The sequence below is a fragment of the Cetorhinus maximus genome, chromosome 5 (assembly GCF_964194155.1).
Source record: "Cetorhinus maximus chromosome 5, sCetMax3.hap1.1, whole genome shotgun sequence".
Taxonomy (NCBI): Eukaryota; Metazoa; Chordata; class Chondrichthyes; order Lamniformes; family Cetorhinidae; genus Cetorhinus; species Cetorhinus maximus.
The window spans coordinates 74,800,459-74,820,133 of NC_135883.1; the positions used below are offsets into that span (position 1 = coordinate 74,800,459).

At 39.0% G+C, this 19,675-nt stretch overlaps 1 protein-coding gene across 1 annotated transcript; it reads left to right on the plus strand.

Moving 5' to 3' along the window:
- Nucleotides 1–353: 353 nt before the first annotated feature.
- slc25a27 (solute carrier family 25 member 27) lies at nt 354–19,369 on the plus strand. The gene is made up of 9 exons (XM_078542032.1): nt 354–641; nt 2,385–2,573; nt 5,600–5,684; nt 9,142–9,264; nt 10,451–10,563; nt 14,745–14,829; nt 17,561–17,653; nt 18,853–18,955; nt 19,038–19,369. Exons 1-9 carry the CDS (start codon nt 383–385, stop codon nt 19,107–19,109), a joined length of 1,122 nt encoding a protein of 373 aa, XP_078398158.1. The 5' UTR covers nt 354–382; the 3' UTR covers nt 19,110–19,369.
- The last annotated feature ends 306 nt before the right edge of the window (nt 19,370–19,675 follow it).

Sequence of the window (19,675 nt, forward strand, 5' to 3'; positions counted from 1 at the left end):
GGCGGGAGGGAGACGCACTGTTCCGGGGGGCGGGCGGGAGACGCACTGTTCCGGGGGGCGGGCGGGAGACACACTGTTCCGGGGGGCGGGCGGGAGACACACTGTTCCGGGGGGCGGGCGGGAGACACACTGTTCCGGGGGGCGGGCGGGAGACACACAGTTCCGGGGGCGGCCGGGAGACCAGGCACTCCCCCAGTGTGGGAGAGGCTGCAGAGACACTGTTCCGGGGGGCGGGCGGGAGACACACTGTTCCGGGGGGCGGGAGGGAGACACACTGTTCCGGGGGGCGGGCGGGAGACACAGTTCCGGGGGCGGGAGGCAGCTCGCAAACATATTTTGCTTTAACAGCGATTTGTCCGGCTCGGGTGCTTTATGTTTTTGAATGGGGGCCTGGGGAATTGCAGGATCCAAACCCGCCGCCTGTGTTACGCTGCCTCAGCCGGTTTTGTGTTTTAAAGATAAGCTCCTGTATTTTCCACGCTGTCTGCCCGGTTGTTGCTGCTGTGCCCGGGTCCGCTCGGCCGCGGTTGCAATGAGCAGGGAGGACGGTGCGGGTGAGCAGCGCCCTGCCCGGGGGCACAGCCACCTTCTGCCAGCCAAGTTCGTGCTGACGGCCTGCTCCGCTGCTGTGGCAGAACTAGGTGGAACACTTTCTGTCCTTTCGTTTTTTTTTAAACATTGGTGCTCAAATGTTGTGCTTTTATTAACAATCCAACGTCGTCAGCTTGTCTGACCCAACAAATGCAACAAAACTGCTCGCTTGATTCCTACCCCCAGCCTCACACAAACCACTCCAATCCAGGGGGAGGGGAGGTTTGCTAATCGGCACATGAGTCATTGGATATTGGAGAAATTCAGCAGGTTGGAAGCAAGCAAATATATTGCCTGCTTGTCTGTCTGTCTGTCCTGGGCAAGTACAGGCCCATCAATCTACCATCAAAAGTCGATAGAATAATGGGAAACTAAGAGATAGACTGAAGGACAATGGTTGAGTCCCAGTCCTGGTGATTTACATGAATATATAACAGAAGATGTTGTTACTGTCAAAAGAAAGAACTTGCATTTATATAGTATAGCACTCGCGTGATATCTCACTTGGCGGGTGCAGCAGTCAGAGTGCACTTGCCAACAAGCCCATTAAGGAGGCAATTGAAAATTATTTTTCTTGGCCCGCCCACTTTTACAGTTGGTGGACGTGCCAAGCAGCCTTTACATATTTGCTCAAACCTTGATCCAAGGTGGGATGAAATCTCCACATGGAGATAAAATAGAGATACTGGGGACTTTTTTTTAATGAGGTATGCTTTCAGGTGCTTGATTGTGCTGCATGGACATATTTTGCAGCATTTTTGTTGCGTCCTTTATTCTCTAGAGGTCTGCAGCTCCCTGGGGCAGCTGTCTACCTTCTGGGAGCTCACTGGAAGCACTCACCAGCACCCTTGGTGACATTGGCGCCCACCCTCTTCTTGCCCCACCTTTCTCAGCACGCGTTTCATGCTGGCTGCCCGTCAATTGGCCAGCCAGCATGAAATCGCGGTCAGGGGTCAATCGCAGTTGAGGGCCTGTTTCCCGTCCGCTCCCGGACCCATCGATTGCCCGATGAGCAAAAAACTCAGGCCTTCATGTCTTAAAGCATTTCAGAGTTAATGGATTACTTTTGAAGTGCAACCTTTGTTGTCATAAAAGCAAATATATGACATTGCATTATATTCCCAAAGTTGGTATTGTTTGGAAGTTTTTTTTGCTGATTTGAAATTATTTAATTTACAAGGTAAATGGGTCAGATTAATTTTATTAGCACTGTTATTATGGCGACATTTAACCCAACTAAATATATTTGATTTTAGTACCAGTGCATCTGAGAGTTTGTGAATGTGACTACGACTTGAATATTTTTCTGGGAAATTCTACATTTTGGGAGATTTACATCTATGACATTTGGTTTTAAATTGAGTAATGGTGGGATTAATGATAATGCAAATATAACATTAAGACAGTGACAATTTTTAAAGCTGTGATTAAGATCATTATTCTCCCGTCCACATCAAGCAGAGGAGAAAAGAATGTCCAGGACACATTCTCAGTTTACTCAGGTGATTATAACAGTCTAATACTATGGAATGTTTCTGTGGGAAATCTGGAGTAAAAATGCTCCAGAATCTATAGCAGAATTGCAGGCCCAAGACCTCCTCCATCATGGGATGTAGAGAAGGTGTTCCTTTGATTTATGATAGGGTTAATGTGAAATCTTTATGCGGTATGTCATTCCAGGGTTGCGTTTTGCAGGATGTTAACAAAATGATAATTGCTAGATTTCAATTTATTTGCTTTGCTGCTTCCATGACCATAATTGACTGAGTTGTAATTTATTTCTTTGTTCTTAGTGACATTTCCAATGGATTTGACTAAAACAAGACTTCAGATTCAAGGAGAAGCAGTTCGCCGTCATCCTAGAGGTGATAAAACAGCAAAGCCTTATAGGGGAATGATCCGGACAGCTGTTGGAATAGTGAAGGAAGAGGGCCTGTTTAAACTGTGGAAGGGTGTTACTCCTGCCATCTACAGACATATAGGTGATTATCTGACGAGATTCAGCACAGCTATCTTATTTCTTAATGTATAATCATTCCCCAAGTATAAAGAATTATTATTTTATTGTTTTGCCATATGTTCTCCCAATTACTGAATACACCAATTTCTCTTGGATTTTATAAAACTGGTGAAGATGTTTGAGTGGAATATTCATTTCTGCTCTACTTGTGGCAGCACTTGCTACATATGGCGGTAGACTATGATAAGCCTAAATTCCTTTTCGAAAGCCAGCTTCCCTGTTAGATAGCAGCTGTGTCTTACAGGATCATCCTGGTTTAGTTACAGTCAAAGACAATTTTGGTCAAGCACAATTCTGAATATTTGGCAGGAATCTAGAAATGATAGCATCATAGATTTAAAAGAAGTAAATAAGAACCTTGCATTTATAGAATGCCTTTCACAACATCAGGGTGCCCCAAAGTGCTTTACAGTCAATGAAGTACTTTTGGAAGTTTAGTCAGTATTGTAATGTAGGAAGCAAGGCAGACATAATGTGCACAGCAAGCTCCCAGAAGCAGCAATGTGCTAATGAACAGTTTTATGAGTTTAGATGGGGCAGATTAAGTTTTTTTTTCTAACCCCTTTGCATTGCAAGACTAATTTATCTTCATTTCTTTTAAACATTTCTCCTCCTCCCTCACCCCATTATATTTTTCTTGTTAATTTGTCTGTATTATTTTCACTTTTAGGTTGTTTCAAGTACTTAGTTGCAAAGCCTCAATATTAGTAACCGAAAATTTGACCACTAACTGGCAGTAGCAAAGAAATCAAAGTCTGTGACAACTTTTACAATTATTCGCCCATATTTTGCCACAACAGGGCGTCTAGCCGTGTCTGTTGTTGGTTAAATTTGCTCTTGTTTAGGTATTTACATTTCTTTATTTTTAAAAATTTTTGGCACAACAAGTTGCTGAAAGTGTGAGCTTAATGTTGCAGTGAGAGAAGCTAGGAGCCTGGGACATGAATGAACAGGGCAAGCAACTGTGTATCTCCTTAACCACTCAGATTAAAGGATTGTGAAATTAACAGAACATGGACTGAAAAGGAATTGTAAATTACAGTGGATGAATTCAATATCAAACCACAGACAGAAAGAGAACTGAAGAGAGGGAAAGAAATACTGGATTGAGAGAAAGGAGATAGGAAGGAACAGTAAAAAGTTCTGTAAAAAAATTACAGTTTCCCTAGCTTTCAAAATTATTATCTGAAGGAATGAGACTACACATTTGTAATTGTTAATTTTCAATGCCAGAGAGGTTTATTGGCACCAATTAACACATCACCTTGTTAAGAGTACTGAGACTGAATCAAACAAGAAACAACTTTCTGTGGAAAGTTTATTTTGTATTTACTGTGCAAATACAGGAATTCCTGTTATTTAATGCTTTCCAATGCTGAGACTGACAGTGAAATTCTATTTACATAAAGCCAATGGAAGAGGGCCGCATATCGGACACCAACGTTTGGATATCTGTATTTAACTGCCCTTCGCCTGAAGTCGTTGTACCATTTTCATATAAATAATGGTGATGCCATTAGCTTCATTGTTATTTTGACAGCAAAATATAAGCCAATATTTACATTTCTCAATATAAAACATGAGAAGTTCTTCTGAAATAGAGATTTGTATTTGATATTAATCTGTCCTGCTTATTCTTTTCTATAACCCCGTGAGTGAAATGTACAACCTTTCACACATATTTAAATATTCTAGTTGGTACTGAACTGCCACTCAAGTGTCACACTCACATCCAGGACCAAGAAGGTTGCTGAGTCTTACTCAAATCAGTGAAAGTTGCCTGCTGCATTCATCTGTGGAGCAAATTCCAGCAAACTGAGTTGCCCCAGACAAGTTGCCTCCCATAATTGAACTAAATTAATCAAATTAACATGGAAGTTTCCCGATTTCCCCTGGTTATGTGACCCCAACAAATTAACACGTTATGAATCACTTTACCTTATTTAATGGATTTCAGAACAAGTGGAGCTCTGAAGAAGTCATACGGACTTGAAACGTTAACTCGTTCTTTCTCTCCACAGATGCTGTCAGACCTGCTGAGTTTTTCCAGCATTTTTTGTTTTGTTAAAAATAAAAGTTTTGCTGGTATACAATACATTGCCAAATTGACACTACAAATCTGGACTAATTTCCTTGGACTACAAATTACGTATTTTTCCACATTTGTTGTGATATTTGTGCATCTAGAGCTGAAGAAAGTAGGGCGTGCATGTGATAAATTCTATTGATCTAATTTTCAGATATGTTTTTAAAGAAGTGTCATCTTTAATCATAGGGCAAGAGAACAGTGGATGCCTTTTTATTGTGGTGATGTTTTTGCAACATTGAATGATTTCACATAAATCATCTCATTCCGTTGCATATTTTTCATTGAAGACTATTTAAAATGTATAATTTATTTTACTTAACACCTTCGTATAGAACACTACCATAATTTTTGTTTATTATCATATGTCCATCATAAACAAGAAAGATTATTTAACTAAAGATAAGAATTCTGTGAGTAATGGAAATGGAATTTGCATTGAAGAAAGTTAATATCTAACCCATTGTGCAACCATGCTGGCACAGCAAATCAAATTACTTATACATGGTACCACCGAGTATAGGGGTGCAGGTTCACATTGCACTATGGTTGAAATTCAGATCCTGGCTTCAGTGCTGTGGGGTGGTGCTAAGTACAGGACAGGCATCCCCTATTATGATAAATAAGGGAATCTCTATTTTGTGTCTTATAACAACCAGTTGTAAATTGACAAGACGCTTGCCAACTAGTCATCCACCTTCCTCTTAACTGTAAGAAGTGTATAACCCTGTGAGACCACAAGAAAGAAAACTGAGGTTGAGGATGGATAGTTTATGGTCTCTGGAAAAGGGCTTAGTATGCAGAAAGCAAAAAGCAGATTATTGCATTTTCCCTTTACTGTTTGTATTCTGGGTGTAACCTTTATGTACACTGATAGCCTTTCTTTTTTGTATGTGCACCAGTGTATTCTGGAGTACGGATGGTGTCCTATGAACAACTCCGTGATTCTGTACTTTGCAAGGATGAAGATGGCTTTTTCCCACTGTGGTAAATATAAGCTTAGTACAAGCCTGTAATCCATTATGTACATGCACAGATTTGGTTTATGAGTTAATATCTTAAAATTCTTTAAAAGTATCCACTATTTACACACATGTTAAAAGCATAAAAAAGAAGAAACAGGCAATCATTTTATGCTTTTGATTCTGGTGGTAGCCAGAAATTTATAATCAACTTGGAATCTGAAACTCTCACTCACGAAATTGCAACTAAATTCTAATTAACTTTACACTCCTTTGGCCTCTGCGGAAAATGCCAGAATAACTAGTTTATGATAACTAAAAAAAAATCATTTTTAGCAGATGGGACTCCAGGATTTTTAGCAACGTTTTGAGAATAACATTCTGATTCCATCTTAGTTTGTGAAAACAAAAAGCAAGTAGTTAAGTAATTTATGACTTTTAACATTTGGCTTTCTTTGCAATTCTCCATACAGCTTTTTAAAATTAAATGGTACTATTCTGTGCACAATTTGTTACTAGCAGATTTTTTTTAACCATTTTTGTGGTATCTCTGTGGCATCTTTCTGTAGGGCCTCATGCTGCAAGTTTCATGTTTTCTGGAGCTGACTAATAAAGTTAATTTGCGTATAGGTTTGTAAACATTAATTGTTAATAAAGGAGGTGACTGCAGGGGAAGCACTGGCTGTGTAAACCACTGGCCTTAAAGCATCACCCTGATATAACAAAACAGCATTTGTTGTAATTTAAATCATAAAGTCTATTTTTTGCATGTCTCTATAAAAATTCACTTGAAATTTGGCATGAGATATGAAAAATGCTACTTCAACAGCATTTCCTTAGCACATTTCTTTAGTAGAAAATGATTGTAAAGCACAGACCACTTCACTTGTTCTGAAATCAATTAAATAAATAAATTAATTCATAACGTGTTAATTTGTTGGGGTCACACAACCAGGGGAAATCGGGAAACTTCCATATTAATTTGATTAATTTAGTTCAATTATGGCTTGTCTGGGGCAACTCAGTTTGCTGGAATTTGCTCCACAGATGAATGCAGCAGGCAACTTTCACTGCTTTGAGTCAGACTCAGCAACCTTCTTGGTCCTGGATGCGAGTGTGACACTTGAGTGGCAGTTCAGTACCAACTAGAATATTTAAATATGTGTGAAAGGTTGTACATTTCACTCACGGGGTTATAGAAAAGAATAAGCAGGACAGATTAATATCAAATACAAGTCTTTATTTCAGAAGAACTTCTCATGTTTTATATTGAGAAATGTAAATATTGGCTTATATTTTGCTGTCAAAATAACAATGAAGCTAATGGCATCACCATTATTTATGTGAAAATGGTACAACGACTTCAGGCGAAGGGCAGTTAAATACAGATATCCAAACGTTGGTGTCCGATATGCGGCCCTCTTCCATTGGCTTTATGTAAATAGAATTTCACTGTCAGTCTCAGCATTGGAAAGTATTAAATAACAGGAATTCCTGTATTTGCACAGTAAATACAAAATAAACTTTCCACAGAAAGTTGTTTCTTGTTTGATTCAGTCTCAGTACTCTTAACAAGGTGATGTGTTAATTGGTGCCAATAAACCTCTCTGGCATTGAAAATTAACAACTACAAATGTGTAGTCTCATTCCTTCAGGTAATAATTTTGAAAGCTAGGGAAAATGTAATATTTTTACAGAACCTTTTACTGTTCCTTCCTATCTTTCTCTCAATCCAGTATTTCTTTCCCTCTCTTCAGTTCTCTTTCTGTCTGTGGTTTGATATTGAATTCATCCACTGTAATTTACAATTCCTTTTCAGTCCATGTTCTGTTAATTTCACAATCCTTTAATCTGTTTGGTTAAGGAGATACACTGTTCATTCATGTCCCAGGCTCCCAGCTTCTCTCGCTGCAACATTAAGCTCACACTTTCAGTAACTTGTTGTGCCAAAAATTTTTAAAAATAAAGAAATGTAAACACCTAAACAAAAGAAAATATAACCAACAGCAGACACGGCTAGATGCCCTGTTATGGCAAAATATGGGCGAATAATTGTAAAAATTGTCACAGACTTTGATTTCTTTGCCACAGTCAGTTAGTGGTCAAATTTTCAGCTACTAAGATTGAGGCTTTGCAACTAAGTACTTGAAACAACCTAAAAGTGAAAATAATGCAGACAAATTAACAATAAAAATATGGTGGGGTGAGGGAGGATGAGAAACTTTTAAAAGAAATGAAGATAAATTAGTCTCGTAATGCAAATGTTGGATCATTTGTCCCTGACCATATGGCTCGGGGGGGGGGAGGCATCAGTTAAAATATGCCTCCTCAAATGGAGATGAACTGCCTGCTCCTATTGTGATTTCAGATGGGGTTAGAAAAAAAACTTAATCTGCCCCATCTAAACTTATAAAACTATTGATTAGCACATTGCTGCTTGTGGGAGCTTGCTGTGCACATTATGTCTGCCTTGCCTCCTACATTACAATACTGATGAAACTTCCAAAAGTACTTCATTGATTGTAAAGCACTTTGGGGCACCCTGATATTGTGAAAGGCATTCTATAAGTGCAAGTTCTTATTTACTTCTTTTAAATCGCATCTCCTGCTTGCTGATTACAATGCCATTATCAGGCTTTGGGGTGAAGTTTTATCTTTGGAGGAAGTAATTTAGCAATACAGAGGTCTTGTGGTGCATTGGTAGGATCCCTGCCTCAGTTAGAAGCTCCAGTTCGAATCCAACACCAGGACTTGATGACCATGGAAGGTGTATTCATATTGTGGCCAAACTTGTTGACTGTAAATTCTTCCGATACGCCTATGGCTGGCAGTAACAGCGGAAAAGTGTCCTGGTCAGCCAGAACCTGAAGACAGCAATGGTAAACCACTGTGATACCTTGCCAAGCCTTTAACCATGGACCAACAATGGAAGTCTGTGGTCGCCAATGCCCTCTTAGGGCATTGTACCTGAAGAGAGAGAGAATTAACAAGTGTCTAAAAGGAGATATAAAAAGGAAAAACATATATCTGTTTACTAAGCTAATAGATACACAGCTGACCTTACTGATGCAGTGTGGCTAGCTGGTGATCTCTGTTATAATGTGTTTTGTTACTTTTCAACCATACCACTTCAACAGAGTCCCTTATATTTTGGTAGTTTTTGGTTCTGATTTTAAATGCACCAATCATGTATTCTACCCTGCAGCAAGTGTGCTTCAGGTTAATTGATTGTTGTCCTGATGAAAGATCATCATCAATCTGAAATGTTAACTCGATTTCTCACTCCACAGATGGTGACATTTTCTGATTTTATTTTATAATTCATTGTCGATATCCTTTGGGATAGTGATAAACTACAGCTTAGGCTAGCCTGGGTGATGGAGGAAGGTAACTAAATCCTCAAGGAAAGGGTATAAATGAAAAGTAATTTAAAGATCAAGACCATTAAATGCCAACAATATTTTTTCTCCATTTTTGAGCAGGAAAGCTGTGTTAGGAGGAATGCTGTCTGGTGCTATTGGTCAGTTTTTTGCCAGCCCAGCAGATCTGGTGAAAATCCAGATGCAAATGGAAGGGAAGAGAAGGCTTGAAGGAAAAGCACCCAGGTAAGACACATTTTTTACATATATATTTACGTTTTTGTAATCTGAGTCTGTGAATTTTGGAAAATAACTTTTAACCAGATCTGCTGCCCTATAGTTCCATGAGACATGAGAACAGGAATAGGCCATTCACTTTAGATCATGGTTGATCTGTACCTCAACTGTACCTCATTTACCCAGCTTAGCTCCATATTCTGTTTTATCCAAACGAACATAGTTCTAAATTTAAAATTATGTCCCCTCTTTCTTGATCCCCCCCTCCAACCAGAGAAAACGGTTTCTGTGTACATACCCTATTGAATCCTTTTTACATTTTAAACATCGCTATGAGATCACCACTCAATCTTCTAGACTCGGGCATCCAAACCTGTCTTCATAATTTAATGCTCTGAGGTTGTGACTAAGCACCACAGTGGTAATTCACAGTCCAAAAAATTGAGGCCTCTTGATATTTGATACTATCAGGCTTTGGTTATTTCTTAGCACTGGCATAGCTTCTCATTTAGTGTGTTGTGCACTGGCTGATTGCACAATAGCTTTATGTTCAAAATACAGATTTTGGGATGAGATGCATTAATTTCCTAAATTGCTGAACAGGAATAATTAAACACATCTTTGTGTTGTCTTAGGCAAATATATACTTTCAAGTTAACTAAACTCAAAAATTGCAGTGCCTTTTTTTACAGGTTATACACGTCCATACACCTAATCTGTGTATCTGAGTGAGAAATAGAGATCCCTGCCCTGTATAAATTTGTGCATTAAGAAATGCTTTTCCTGATTCAATTTTTGCCTCTGGATAACCACCGTTAACTGCATCTAGATACTGTGTCTAGTTTTGGTCCTCTTACCTTTGAGTATCAAGAGCTGGAAAAGGTGCTGAGGATGCCTGCTCAATTGAAACTATTTTAAATGCCTTTAGTTATCAGCAAAGATTTGGGAAACTGATGTTCTTTGCTGTGGAAAATCAGAATTGGAGAGGATATGATTGAAGTCTTTAAAATAATGAAGGGATTAGATTCTGTCCAATAGGACAGGATATTTGAGCTACATGTGGAAAGGAGAATGTGTTGTCATCAAAACAGTTCAGTTTCAAATATTTCAATGTCTTATTTTAGATCTTGGGTTTGTTATTTATGCTGTTGTACATGAGTGTGCAGATCACAATGATGTATAATCTTACTTTCAGAGTCCATGGAGTCTCCCATGCTTTTGGGAAAATCCTGTCGGAAGGTGGAATCCGAGGTCTTTGGGCTGGATGGGTACCAAATGTACAGAGAGCTGCGTTAGTGAGTCTGGGAGGTAACCCAAGATGTGCATTTACTTTCTTTCTAGCTTTAGGTGTTATAATAATAGATTGCATGAAGCCTAAAGACATCTCTCAAAGTCGATGTTGATGGAGTGTGGAACTTTAGAGATAGAGGGCAGAATATTACAGCAGTGGGTGGATGGCTCACCCTCCCTGGAAGCAAAGTCAGTGTGGAGCCGACCCACTCCACACCGGCCCGCCCCGCAGTCATAAAGCGCTCTGGATGGGCTAAATAGAGGCAGAGTGGGACTTCCGCCCCTCACTAGAGAGGAAGTCCAGCCCTTGGGAGCTGCCAGCCAATCGGATTGGCTGGCAGCTCCATCAGTCTCAGCAGCGCCAAGAGTACATTAGTGGGCACTGCCAGACTGCAACGAAGAAGCAGGAGGCAGCACAATGGATCCCTGGAAACAAGTAAGTCCGGGGTCTTGGGCAGGGAAGGTTTGGGCAGGTTTGGGGTGGGGGGCGGGTAGGAAGAAAGAGGGGGTTCTAATGTGGAGAAGCTGCCCCCCCTGATCTGCAAAGGGTAGCCTCCAAAGATAGAAGCCCCCCTTATGGGGGTGAGCTCAGGGATGGGTGGGAACCTGCCCTATTTGACACGCCCCACCCTTGCCAAAACACGTTCAGCAAGGGCACATAAAATGCAGCCCAGAATGTGCCTAGGGCCATGCCAGAAATCATCCATATGTTAACTAAACTTAATTACACAGCTCCTCAATTTGCAACTCATCAGATATTGAAGCAGTCCATGGCTGAATGAGCAAGATCTGGACAACATTCAGGCTTGGGCTGAAGAGAAAATCTAATTTCCCCCTAGACGTTCAATGGAATTATCATCACTGCCTCTCCCCAAGATCAACATTCTGGTGATTACCATTGAGCAGAAACTTAACTGGGCCAGCCTTATAAATAATGTAGCTACAAGAGCAGTTGAGAGGCTCAGAATTCTGTGATGAGTATCTCAGCTCCTGAATTCCCAGAGCCTGTCCACCATCTATAAGACACAAATCATGAGTGTGATGGAATACTCTCCACTTGCCTGGATGAGTGCAGCTCCTACAACACTCAAGAAGCTCGACACCATCCAAGGCAAAGTAGCCCGCTTAATTGGCACCTCATTGACCTACAAGATGCACTGCAGCACCTTCCAAACCCACGATTTCTACCAAAGAAGAACAAGACAACAGATGCATGGGAACATCACCACCTGCAAGTTCCTCCCCAAGTCACACACCATCCTGACCTCAAAGTATATCACCGTTCCTTCACTCTCTGGGTCAAATTACTGGAACTTCCTCCGTAACAGCTGTGGTACACCTACACCACATGGACTAGAGCGATTCAAGAAAGTGGCTTACCACTGCCTTCTCGAGAGCAATTAGGGATGAGCATAAATGTTGGCCTAGCCAGCGATGCCCACATCCCATGAACGAATAATAAAAAACAACAAATGAGATGATTGACATTGAATCCAAGAAACAAATTTCCAGGTAATGATTTTGTGTAAATTCCACAGGTTTCAATGCTGATGCAGAATTTTTGGTTAAACACAAACTTGTGTTTCTAGATAAACTATGTTGCATTTTATCGTAAAAGTTTTGATTATTTGTGCTTTTTTTACAGAATAACCTGGTAAGGCTAATACAAAAGCTAATTCCGGTGGATGCTGGAAATGTGAAATAAGAATAGAAAATGCTGGAAATACTCAGCAGGTCAGGCAGCAGCTGTGACCAGAGAAAAACAGAATTAACATTTCCGGTTGATGGCCTTTCATCAGAGTTGGAAAAAGATAGAGAGAAATATCTCTAGCTTTTATCGGCTTTGACGAAAGTTAACTTCGTTTTTCTCTCTCAACAGATTGCTGCCTGACCTGGTGAGTATTTCCAACAATTTCTGTTTTTAACCTGGCAGGGCTCTTTGGTTTGGTTTGTTAAAACCAACCCCTTCTATCAAGTGCCTTCAGCAGAATTAAAGAAATGCATAGCACAGAGCAACAGGGTGTAATTTGTAAAGTACTGGTACTTTGCACAAGTAGTGGCAGCAGTCGGCCTCAACAATTGCATGGGTTTAAGAAGAAAAATCAGCCTGCATTTCTGCTTCTGAACATTATAGTGCAGCAGAGTTGGTTCACAGTTTTAATTCAAGCAAGATTTTTTAACTTGACCTGTTGCAGCATGAGTGAAATAAGTTTTGTTAGTTCTCCATTGCTAAATTGTCGTGCTATGCAGTGGTGAATACTTGTCAGACTTGAAATAAGCAGCTGTCCTGGTCTGCTGCCATGTTGAAACAACTGATTCAAAAATCACAACTTTTTGTGCAGTTACTCTAAGCCACGTTATCCAAAAGTAGATTTGAGTCCATCTTGAAACCAAACTATGTTCATCTGCTCAGAAAGTGAGGTGATATGTATGTGGAGCAGGCACACTTGATGTATGTCTAAAATGCTCCAATAATTCAGAAAGTTACTTTAATCTTACATACGTATGAACATACGAAATTGCAGCAGACGTAGGCCATTTGGCCCCTCGAACCTGCTTTGCCATTCAATAATATCATGGCTGATCTGTTTGTGTTTCAAGTTCCACATTCCATCTGGCTCCGATAACCTTTGATTCCCTTGCCTAATAAGAATTTTGCTTAAATTGGGAGATAGCAGAAAATGGAGTATTGGTTTTGTAGTGAACTTTCAGAAGTTTTTTATTCATTGCTGGATCTCTGCAGCAAGGATATAATTCAAAATAGGTTATTCATTTATGTATTTGAACTTGTATTAGGAATTTAAATTAGAAAGAGGAAGCAAAATCCCATTTATCAGGAGTGAGAAATCTCATAAGATTATTTTGTTATTAGGCTATGTAGCCTGAGGGCATTGACCAAAGCATAATAGATAAAGTCTCCTGTGATGCTTGTATTGTCTGGCAAGGAGATGTGATCCAGCAGACTTAAGAGGGAGCTTAATTTTCCAATTGAGCAAATGCACACATACATCTGCAAATAATGTAACATTACATTTGTTGCATTGAAGTATGACTATGTACAATAAAATTAAGAAAACAGATAAGCAAATTCCTCCTCCTATTGGTAAAGAGTCCAGTTCAGAACTTAAGTGATAGGAAATGTAGACCCATCGTTCTTCTTCTTTAGAAAATATTTTTAATGTTGGCAGTACAACTTTAGTTGAGCTGATAGTTTATTATAGTTTGTCCTCAAACCTTTTTGCCATTGAATCAAATTATCAATCCTTTACATTTTGCTTGCTCCTGTCCAGAGCGTTCTGTTATTTCACAAGTACAAAATGGATCACTACAAAGAGTTTAATGACCACTTGGGAATCAATCTCCTTAGTGCTCAGTGGGGTGCAACAAAGTGTGGTGTGACATGAGCCTGATAACCACCTTAGATGCGGCACCTCTTGCAGAACCTGCCTCTCACAGATTGGTCTGCTCAGCCATCCGCAGAAGTGCACCATATGAAACTATCCATCACCAATGGATTTGCTGCATGTCCATCATCTTACATAGATGGAAAGATGCTGCTGCCGCCAATGATGACATGAGCCAAACTGATCAGTGAGCTCTCTGGTCTTTGCTGAGTTAGTTGAGTTAGTGGCAGCAGTCAGCCTCAATAAATGCGTAGGTTTAAGAAAAATCATCTTGTATTTCTGCTTCTGATCATTGTTGCGACCCCTGTTGAGAAATGCATACGTACAGACATTTGACAAGGACAGAGTTGCGCTTCAGTCACAGATCCACAATTGAATAACCTGCGGTATTCACAGACTAAGGATGTAAGGATGATAGCTCTATGGCAATGGAACTATATCCCAGAATAAATCATCATCAGCTTCACATCAGCAAAAGAGAAAAATATTTCATAAGTAGAAACGTCTTAGTACACCTTATTTCATGAAATGGAACTGCCTTGCATCACTTTTGTTGTAGTGGCATAAACAAGCATGTGGTAATGAATTTTGACATTTATGGAGTTTGCTTACTGTATCTGCTTGCAGATAGAACCAGTTTGTTAGGTACCCTGTACTTTTTCATCAAGGCCATATCATTAAACAATAAACCGAGGATTAGCTTCTACAAAAATTAGTGCTTCTTCCACTAGAGCTTCTTACATTCATTTTGAATTTTATTTTTTCTAATCCCTTTAATGATGGTTGTGTTGTTAGATCTAACTACCTATGATACAGTGAAACACTTCTTACTACGGAACACAGCTCTGAAGGACAACAGTTTATGCCATGGCTTATCAAGGTACCAACTTTCTCCTAAATATCTCTTTTATACAATTATACTGATATAAACTCGGTGTTGGTTTCTTTCAGACATCTTGAATTATGACTGTGTGGTACTGTATATTTTTCCTATAGGTACTGTAGTCATTTGGCATCTGCTTTATTTGTGATTGATACTCATGTATGATTGACTACTGGAGAAAGATAAAAATATACATTGTGAAATTGTATTGCCAAGCCTCTTTGATTTGATATTTGAGTCTTTTAGCTCGTCTACAGTTTTTACTTAGTCATTTCCCAGTTTAATTTGGCTCAAGGAATTGTCTCATCATTTTATTCACCATTCACAAGGTACAAGTGGAAATACAAAAGCAAAATACTGCAGATGCAGGATATCTGAAATAAAAACAGAAAATGCTACAAATACTTAGCAGGTCTGGCAACATCTGATAGAGAGAAACAGAGTTAACATTTCAGGTCGATGACCTTTCGTTAGAGTTGGAAATCTAATGTATCATTGGTTTGGGGTGCTGTACTGTTTTTCAATTCAAGCTATATTTTAGACCATCAAAAAATGGTACTTTAAAAATTTCTAAGAAGTCACGTCAAATGATTATCGCAAGATGTGCACATTTGATTCAGCTCTGATTCATTTCTCAATCACTGTCACACAGATCAGTGCTTTCCCTTATCAGTGCAAATACATTTCTCTTTTGCCTTTTTTATTTTTAAGATTTTTGATGCCATTTCTCTTCCCATACTGTTACATTTCATCCGGCAGGAATCCGTCAAAGTCAAAAGTCAAAGACAGTTGCTCTCCCCTCTGGCATTACTGTTACACCACATTATTTCCCCCAGTTACCCTGTTGGCCATACTGCACCTATTGCTGGACCCCTAATAGTCGGTATTTCACTTCTCAAAGTCTGCAACGGCGATGTTTTCCTTTGCCAGCAGCGTCAGGAAATATATGGATCTTCTCCAGATCGAACCTAGTACAAAGTCTCCCCTCTCAAATTAAAAATCCCCCTTCAATGAAGTTGTCACCCTAATCCTAAAACTAATTTAAGATGTTATTTTTGAGATAATTTGCAAGGGGTTATTCTGTCAGAGGCAATCAGAATTAGAAAATTAGAATTAGCAATTAGAAAAACCTAAACACTGAACCCTTTTAAAAAAAAAATCAAAAGAACTTTTGTTTAAAATTTGTGAAAAGTATTTTGTCAATGGGGAAATTTTAAACTCTGACAAGTAAGATTACTAAATTTTCATTGCAACAGGTACACCAACTTCCTGAACAAAAAAATGCCCTTTGGTTTTCTTACTTGACCATGAGCAGATACTTAAGCAACCGTAAAGGTGATTGGGTGGGTTAAAAGCTACAAAGCCTTAGAGGAGTTAGTACTTTCTTTTACAAATCCCACTTTTACCACAAAGTCCTAAATGTTCCCTATCTGGAACAAAGCAATTTGAATAATTTGCTAACAGTAATTGATTTTCAATGGTGTGAGAACCCAAATCAAACCAGTGACTGGTAGTCAAATGTAATGTTGATTGTGTCCTACAGTGCTGCCATCTTGCAGGGAAGAACTCCACGAGGTAGGTGAAGATTCATTCCATCAATGGCTGCCTATGGGCATTCCCAAATCAGGTCTCTTTTGATACTGTATGAAAGACTTCCAAATATGAAATGGAGTGAGCCTTGCACATTTGCTAAGCATGACACTCGGGATTTAACACACGGTGACTCTATGATACCAGATTGCTGGTATTATTAAATGTGCACTACATTCATAGGTATCGATTATGTATGGAGAATCAGAAATGAAGATAAATAAATTATCTGCCCTTTATTCTTAACAGCAATATGCATTCTCCGTGGACATATGTCTCCATAAGTCCTGCTGGGAGAAGTTGGCTGTTAGGTAGTTCGATTCATGTTTAGCTGCAAGGTAAAACAACCTGTAAAGCTATTGGGGTCTTTACACAACACAGGACTGCAAGACCACATGCAGCATTGCCTCTTTACAATGCTATTGTTTATTGCAATAATAATTAACAAAATAAATGTGGATTCTTATCAAGTTTTTATGTTCTGTGTAACCTGGCTTGTAGAAATTCAAGTTTTGCAGCCCAAATGAATAAAGGAAAGCCATAAATAGGCTTCAGCCAAATAAGTCAGGATTTAAAAGTTAGCATATTTCAAAGATCTTAGACCAAATACAATATCTATTAACAGTTCAAAAGATGAGCTGGCATATGTCACTTGAAGGACCATGAAAAAGAATAATTCTCTCTTTTCCTCTTTTCTATCTCAGTACACATATATTACCAGTAAACATTGGGATGATTTAAAAATCAACATTGGGGTGCCATCATACATCATATACACTATCACATTCTAATGGGCCGGTCAGTTAGAGATTCAGATATTCCAGTCCAATGAGCTCCTGATAGTGGGAGGTGGCAACTGGAAACAGAAGCTTCTATAATGCAGGGCTATGAGGTAGGAAACAGGAAAGCTCTTCTTCAGCTGGTTCAATGGCAGTGTAGACTGAGCCTTGGGAGTAAATCACTCACTCACTCACCCTTCTGGCTACAGCAATGCATGGCCGAGAGAAGATTGGGACATTGAAGAATGACACAATGTAATAATTTTTTTTAGTTTGAGCTACACTGAAGATAAATCATTTTAGTTACCTTTTTTATGAATTAACACATTTGATATAAATTTTAAAAATCTTTTGCTCAGCATTTGCTCAGGTCTAGTTGCTGCTACCATGGGAACCCCTGCTGATGTCATTAAAACCAGGATCATGAATCAGACAAGAGATAAGCAAGGAAGGTAAGTGCAATAAATTCATTTGATATCAAGGTAAAAGTGTCCTTCTTCTGTAGGTTTTTTTTACAGGGGAGGGGATGTTAAATGATGTATTGCATAGAACAAGATGTGGGAGTGGTTATAGGAAATAGTCGAAGAGTCAAGTGATGTAAGAAACCATAAATTTAACTTACTTTTTGAATACTATCCACGAGAGTTTGTGGTGAGATTATGGACACTTCGCTATAGTACCATTGTTTACAGCGAAAATAGGTGTGTCTAATGTGTAGCCATGTGGAAAGCCCCTTTTCAGATGCAGATGTCTTAGCCACACTGAAAATCAAGACACTCCATTCAGTCAATGCTTGACAATGTCTTCATTGAGAGATCAGATTGGTGATATAACAACTGCATCATTATCAAAATTTAGTCTTTGGCATATTGGTGGAATATAGTCTTGCTTTGTATTGATAATCTTGCCCGTGTCCTTTACTACTGTTTTAATTCTTCTCAATATTGACACATTCTTGATTGAAGTTTTTCATTCATTATATAGGTACCTCAGACACAACATAAATTCCTTATTGCATGTTAAACAAAATTGTAAATTTACAGGTTACTGTACTAAAGTACTAAAAGTATGATCATCTCTCCCTCAAAAAAGTGCCAACTTATTTTCAAATGCTTCTGTTTTGACAACACAGGATGTTGCTCTGACAATTTAAAAAATGTGTTCTTATTAAACATAACATTTTGCTGTAAATAACAAAGTGAACAGAAAATATGCAAATCCCTTAATTTGATTTGTACTGCCTGGCCTTTGTAAATAAACACATGGGCATTAAAGGAACAAATATATGCACTTTTTAAAAACTGGCTTCTTTGGGAGTAGCATGACTTCCTACATGACAACTTGATCACATATTTGAGTTGGCAAATTCTGAAAACAGAAACTTTACATCATGGCACAAACTCTAAAAGCACATTCTTTAAAGTTGAACTTTTCATCTTGAGCACTTTAGCCACTTCTTATTTCCCAAAGTAAAATAGTTGCAGTAGGCAGTTATGACTTTGTTTGCAATTCTTTTGAATTGGTCTTTACCTCAATGCACATTGCAGTAAATCTAAAAGGCTTTGTACAGAAACCTCATTTTCAAAAAAGTCATTTTTATTTGTTAATTTATTCCAAGAGATTTTCAATTTAGTTAATTCTTTGCTTCTAGGGGTTTACTATATACATCCACAATTGATTGCCTGGTGAAGACAATAAAGAGAGAAGGGTTGATGTCATTGTATAAAGGATTTCTGCCAACCTGGGCTAGAATGGTAAATATTTATATAACGTTTAAAATATATCTTTTTAAAGTTTGTGTTTTTTGTGTTAACTAGATTTAAATATCTGTTTCAGGCACCTTGGTCATTGACATTCTGGCTCATGTTTGAACAAACCAGAAAAATCACAGACCTCAATTCATTTTGACATCTCTTCAGAGCTGATTCCGATTTAACTTCAGTGAAGTTTCTTTTGAGAACTGTATCATCTAGCACCATGCAGCTTGGGGTAGACAGGAAATGAAAAACCTTCCACTGAAACTATTTCTCTGTGGTCACCCTGGCTATCAGTCTGTATCAGCACAGATGTTTAACCTGTTAACTCCACTTAAGTTAAATGTACTTTCGCTTCAGAAAATTTCAGTTGTACATCACTATAACTATTAAAAAATTGAAGTTTTCTCTGAACTTGATGGCATTAAAAGATGTGAAGGCATATTGTAAAACCACAGAGGGCTAAGCTGATTTATAACCGGTAGGACAGACCCAGCAGAGACGGAGGCACACTGGTCAGGATGGAGTTGCCCTGGGAGTCCTCAACATTGGCTCTGGACACCGTGAAATCTCATAGCATCAGGTCAGACATGGGCTAGGAAACCTCCTGCTGATTACCACCTACTGTTTTCCCTCAGTTGATGATTCAGTACTCCTCATGTTAAACACCACTTGGAGGAAGCACTGTAGTTTGCAAGGGCACAATGTACTCTGGATGGG